General features: G+C 40.4%; 1 protein-coding gene, 1 long non-coding RNA gene and 1 other non-coding gene across 3 annotated transcripts in view; 1 reads left to right on the top strand and 2 right to left on the bottom strand.

The window, feature by feature from the left end:
• Positions 1-980: 980 nt before the first annotated feature.
• LOC107378067 (cholesterol 24-hydroxylase-like) lies at positions 981-3,837 on the bottom strand. Its single transcript, XM_070541894.1, has 8 exons — positions 3,814-3,837; positions 3,595-3,705; positions 3,276-3,349; positions 2,027-2,113; positions 1,766-1,873; positions 1,513-1,597; positions 1,214-1,324; positions 981-1,073 (listed from the first exon to the last, which is right to left on the bottom strand). Exons 1-8 carry the CDS (start codon positions 3,835-3,837, stop codon positions 981-983), a joined length of 693 nt encoding a protein of 230 aa, XP_070397995.1.
• A 1,666-nt stretch (positions 3,838-5,503) lies between these two features.
• Positions 5,504-5,576, bottom strand: trnat-ugu (transfer RNA threonine (anticodon UGU)). Its single transcript has one exon. It is a non-coding gene; the product is annotated as a tRNA-Thr (tRNA).
• An 87-nt stretch (positions 5,577-5,663) lies between these two features.
• Positions 5,664-6,000, top strand: part of LOC129162055 (uncharacterized) — a 39,765-nt gene continuing 39,428 nt past the window's right edge. The window contains exon 1 of the long non-coding RNA XR_008562089.2: positions 5,664-5,846. This is a non-coding gene — a long non-coding RNA (uncharacterized lncRNA). The remainder of the gene's footprint in view (positions 5,847-6,000) is intronic.

Here is a 6,000-nt window from a genome sequence, read left to right as displayed (position 1 = left end):
CTGGGGATCGAGAAGACAGAGCAGACACCTTGAGAGACACAAATTTCCTGTTAGAGAAGTTTTACATTTTCATTTTCGATGTTTTACGAAGCAAAAAACTCCATTCTTTGGTCCCAATAAGGCAGAGTCCTGGATGTCAAAGGTCTGGCCTGGGGCAAGGGTGAAATCAAACCTCTGGACCAGTTTCACCATCACAACTTTAGCCTCCATCTGAAAAAACAACACCCGCTGAACTGCATCTGTGTTTTTTATTACGTGTAATGTTTGGTCTCTACCCACCTGCGAATACTTCTCTCCAGGCATGCTCGTGGACCCAGGCCAAAGGGGAAGTAGCAGTAAAGGTTGGTTTATGCTTGACGCGTCCGCGAGGTCCGCACGGCTTCGCGCGGAAAAGTTGCGTCATTTTGCGTCATTTTAACAACCACGCCCCTCCACCGCGCCTCCGCACAGCCCAGAATTTCCGCCAACGCGCACCTCGGAAAATTTCTAACCACGCGGACGGACAGACACGGAAAAACATGGCGGACCGGCAATAACTAATATGGCAGAGGTTCGTAAATACAGACCTTTGTATGATTCAGCTCTCAGAGATCACCGTGATCAACATGTTGTTAATAATTCTTGAAGAGAAATAGCTCGCACTGTCGGAAAAGACGAGGACGCTGTTAAAAATGCTGAAATGCCATGTTGTAAACAGTAATTTCTACTTCTACTATGGTGTAGTGTTGGATGCTTGCCGTAGAGCTCCATGCTGCCCCCTACAGTTTGGGAGAATATTGGCTCACCGCAGAGACAAGCCGCATGAACCATAAACGCTGCGAGTTGTGAAGCGCGTTCCATCCGCGAGCCGCATCACCGCGCGGAAAGTGAATGCGACAAGCATAAACCAAGCTTAATAAGGCCTTGGGGAACAGCAAACACACAGTTTTTCTTCGTTAGCCTGGCTTAGCGATGATGAGCAGAATCAAACTAAAGGTTGCCTACTTCGGAGCATCTGGGTGAAATCTGGCTGAATCGAATGTCAGTGGCTCCTTGGAGAATTTCTCCAGTCTTCCAGCTACGAAGGAGCTAAACTGAACATCACAATTAAATATAATTCTTGCATGATTGACATTCTAAATTCATGATTATCAAACTACAGGTGGCCACTTATTTAAAGTATTAAATCACTTTCTTCTTTGGTGACATAAATGTTTTAAAGAAATAAACTCACTATACAGCTGACTCCTCCAGGGACGTGGAGACCATCAATCGCCGTGTCCTCTGGAATCTTACGGAACACAGCTGGAGCTGTCGGGTAAAGTCTCAGCGTCTCTTTTAGTACCTGTGGGAGGGTTACGTCACGATGTGTCATTATAAGGATTTGGGCCGCTTATTAAGTACAAATACACTTAATTAGCTGTTGCTTCCTAAACAAAAAGTCAAAGTTTCATTGGATTAGATGTTCAGATATAAACTTAAGCGAGAACTCAGTAAAGATGTTATCTGTACAAAGTCAGTTGTGGTGCGTACCTGTGAGAGGTAGGTCAATTTTCCGAGATCTTCATAACTTATGTTATATTTCATCCCGATGACATCATCCACTTCTTTTCTCACTCTGTAATGTTAAAACAATAAGCAGCAATCCGGAGTTTTCCCCATTTCACGAATTATGTGTGATTTTTCAGGAATCTGTAATGGTGATAGTCTTACCCTACTGTGTTATAATCAAGATTATGTCTATTTAATTCTAATTTTAGTTTTTGGCTGAGCCCCTCCTGGCTAAGCAAGGTGCTGCAAATTGGCTACAGTGTTGTTATCAGCTTCATCTGCAAGTTTACCCATCAGATCCTCTGCTTTTTCATTGAAGGCCTCCATCAAATCACTCAAGTACCTGAAAGTAGTCAAAGTTTCAGCCTACGACAAATATGCAGAAGGTACCAGCTAAATCCTAGAGGCATTTTATAACTGAACAGTGATGCACTGTCAAACAATAAAGGAAAACACAGAATATAAATAATTATTGAACTATAACTGAATAATTCACAAGTTGTAGAAGGCAGGATTCATGAGCCGACGCTGTTTATGCCACAATCCATGATCCAGAGCTGTTAACAGGCCGTTTCCTAAAAATCTGCAAAATGAGAAAGAACAAAGCAATCACACCAGCTCTGTTCTTGACATTTTTACGACCCTCCAGAATGAGCCGTTTGTCACCCCGGGTTTCCACGGGAGCCGTCAGCAGCACGTTACTGCAGCAGCACGTCTTGCTCGCGTAAACTGCTGCTTGGCCCTTCCCACAAGACGCGAAGCAGCAGGGGAGCAGCTGTCACCGACCGAGCACGAAGTCACACGAGTGACTTCGTCAGTAAACACAACAACAAGCAGGAGAAAACTACAACATGGTTTGTATTTTATGTTCTGTCCGTTTTATAATCGCCAATACGGACCTGAAAAACAAAGGAGACCGCTAGCTAGGTGATAACTTCTCACGGGGACGCACAGTTAGTAACTTTTTCTAAAAGTAACGCAACTGGAAAGCAGTACGTTCTTTATTCTGAAAATCTCGGTAGCTTCTCTCCATTTCCGCGTCCGATTTCCTGTCTTTCCTTCCTCAAAAATGTCGAACTTGACCCGTTTCAGAGGCGTCGCGCATAGAAAATAGAACCGGCGCGTAAAGGCCGCGACATGCTGCTCCTGAGACGCGGCCGACTCGCGCTGCTGACGGCTCCGGTGGAAAAGGTTCTGTTGACCACAGCGGTTCCTATCAGCAGCTATGACGTGCTGCTGCAGTAACGTGCTGCTGACGGCTCCCGTGGAAAGCCGGGGTCACTTTTAAAGGGAGAGACAAGCTATCACTGGCCACGCCCACACAGAAATCCCTTTGGTTGGGCCGTATGAACCCGCAGACGCGTTTAAAAGCTAAATCAAAAACACATAAGTTTCAGCACCACAATAGTTGCCTTTTACTTCCTGAACAAAAGCTAGTTGAAACTGTGACAGAAACACTAAAGTTCTTCAATCTCTCACATTTGCTGATTTGACAGAACAGAGACAGCTCCCTCCATCAGAAGTTTACTGGCTAACCATACTCCAACCGTGATCAATCTTTTACTTAGATCACATTTTCAATTAAAAGCAATAATAAAGGCTTTTTCAATTATTCGATCATCAATCGACGCCTTTGGCAGATTAAACGATTATTAAGATCAATGATGGCTGCAGCCATAGTCAGTTGTTGTCTGACTATTATTATAGATCAGATCCATTTTTGCTTCTAATACTCTGAAAGCTACCTTTGACCAAACAGGTGTGACAGTCTTTTGTAGATGAATTCAGTCTTGGGGTACTTGTGGGACATCAAGATTTCCTAAAAACAGAACCAATAAAATACCAACGTTCCAAGTTTCTGAGTGAACGCAGTTTGACATCACATGTAATGAGCTATTTTTTATTTTTATTTAAACCAATACTGCTTCAATGCATGTACACTAAATCTGTTCAGTGTTGTGACTGAAACAGTTATGTGATTATTTGTATGTATTTTGGAAACATTTGATTACATTTGTGTGTAATTTGTCTTTAATAGAACAGAACTTTTATTTTTTTTTTTACCTTTGTAGCCTCTGGACAGGTTATGCATAAAATAATCCAGTGCAGAATGTTGATCCTGCACACAGGCCCATAGGTCTCAGCCCTGTAAATGATAGTAATTTCATTTTTCAGCTGGAAACAAACACACCTGCAAACTTAACTTAACCAGCAGACCAATGTCCCATTGGGAATGATGTGATTCTAATTATAGAGGCTACTGATTAATATGTGAAGTGTTACCACCTTCTGGAACCTGAAATGCATATCACACAAAATGAGTTTTACTTGTAGCATCATTATAATAAGCTGCACTGTTCGTGCTGTGTAATGTGATAAAAAAATAAAAGCAGCAACATTTATTTTAAGACATGAAAAGTTCAATATAAAAAGTTCAAGTCCCATTAGTTGTCACACACACTGATGTGTGCGCGAAATTTGTTCTCCGCATTTGACCCATCCCTGGGGGAGCGGTGAGCTGCAGACACAGCAGCGCTCGGGAACCATTTGGTGGTAAAGATAATGTAAATAGATGAAACCATAAGAGAATTTGAAAATAAAAGTTGAATAATTACAGAAAAACTTAACAGGCTATAAACAGGGATGGTAAAAGGAATTTTCAAGTAAAGTTTCTATTTATGTTAGAATCATCGCCCCAAGTAGAAGAGTAGTGTATTCATTCATTGTGGAATCTAAATCATTAATGTTTTAAACTAATTATGGACCATGTTCATCAGTGTCATTGTGAGTTTATTAGATGCTGTTTATTAGTTTTATATCTGACATTTTTTATTAGAAACCCAAAACTTATGCTGGTAAAATTTTGTAACAAAATACATAACATTTTTATTACCCATTAATAGCTTGATTTAATTTATTAAGAATAAAATTCCTCAAACTGTGGGGCTAGTTTGCCCTTGTGAGGGCATGTGTTCTGATACGTTTGTTGTGTTGTAACCTACCTGCTGAGTTTGCTTTTTCTCATTGATCTTGTTACAATAGATTTTTATTTTGTCTAATAGTTAAGAGGTTTGTATAATTGAGGACTTTCTGGCTTTCTCATTATTTAGACTGAGTATGCTGAACATCAACTTCAAACCTGTAGTAAATTTTAAGTATCATGTTTTATTTTGAAGGAATTTTTTAGCTGTGCTGATGGGTTGTTAAGCTTTATGAACATTGCCTGTAAAAACAGCTTTTGAACGCTAGAGGGCAGAAAAACCCTTACTATCGAAAGCCAGGCAGTTAGGGTTGTTTTCGTTTTCATCCAGTTGAATAAAATTTAAAGACAGAGTGTGTGGCCATCAGACAAATCAAATCACAGATTACCAGTAATAAAATGAAATGTTTATTTAGACAAAGAAAAAACAGTAAAAAAAAAAAAAAAGATTTGAATTTCTACTCTGTTACTGGTTATGTTTGTTGTATTTGGTTTTGTGTCATTTATATGGATAGTTTATACAATCATTGTGAAAACGAAATACATAAATACTTTTTCTGTTGAAAACAAAATAATGATCTTTAACAAAACAATGTATCAATTTCTCTGTGTGTTTATTAGATGCAGTTGGGTTTTTATTGATCTTTGAACTAAAAATTATTGGGCTGGTTTTATATCTGACAAGTTCTATTAAAAACTATAACCTTGTGGCTTGTAACGTTTTGAAACTAAATCTATTTATTTTTAAAATGACCCATTAGTAAATTGATTTTAGAGTAAAAACCCTCTACTGTGGAGTTAGCTTCATCCTGTTGCCGCCAGAGGGCGTATGATCTGATATCTTTGTAGTGCAGTTATCAACACCCACAGAACTAAAAACATTCAAGGTTGGAGTGCGCAAAGAACTTGGAATCAAGCAGTGATAGTTCAAAATGAGTGGGTGGGTTGGGATAAAGGTCATCCGCAAAAATAATGGACATCAGACTGCGTGTTAGGCCCCAGCGAGGATCGAACTCGCGACCCCTGGTTTACAAGACCAGTGCTCTAACCACTGAGCTATGGAGCCACACACACACTCAACGAGAGGTGGAGCTTGATATGTGCAACATGTGCCCGCCGCGCCTCTGTAGATGCAAGATGGGATAGTGCGCTCTATAGCGCCCTTTATCAGGTGGGGGCGGAGGGATCTCGGAGAATGATGGTGGAGGGATACAGGTAAAACCGTTTGACATATCACTCACCACTTACAAACATAATGGAGAAGAAACGGTCGAAGCCATCTGGTGCCCAATTTAGGAAAAAAAAGAAGAGGAGGAGAAACGAGGAAAAGATGCAGGTATGAGTGTCATTATTATTTAGTTGGTATTTTTCCCACCTATCCCCCAACCTGCCCCCAACTTAACCTCTAATCTGTAGGTTTTGCATGGTGCTATGATGATCCGTTCAAATGTCTTTTGCTAGCTTCTTACGTTGCATGTATTTAGAACTAC

This window comes from Nothobranchius furzeri, chromosome 2 (assembly GCF_043380555.1).
Source record: "Nothobranchius furzeri strain GRZ-AD chromosome 2, NfurGRZ-RIMD1, whole genome shotgun sequence".
Lineage (NCBI taxonomy): Eukaryota > Metazoa > Chordata > Actinopteri > Cyprinodontiformes > Nothobranchiidae > Nothobranchius > Nothobranchius furzeri.
The sequence above is the reverse complement of the archived record's forward strand: the minus strand, read 5'-3'. Positions and strand labels throughout refer to the sequence as shown.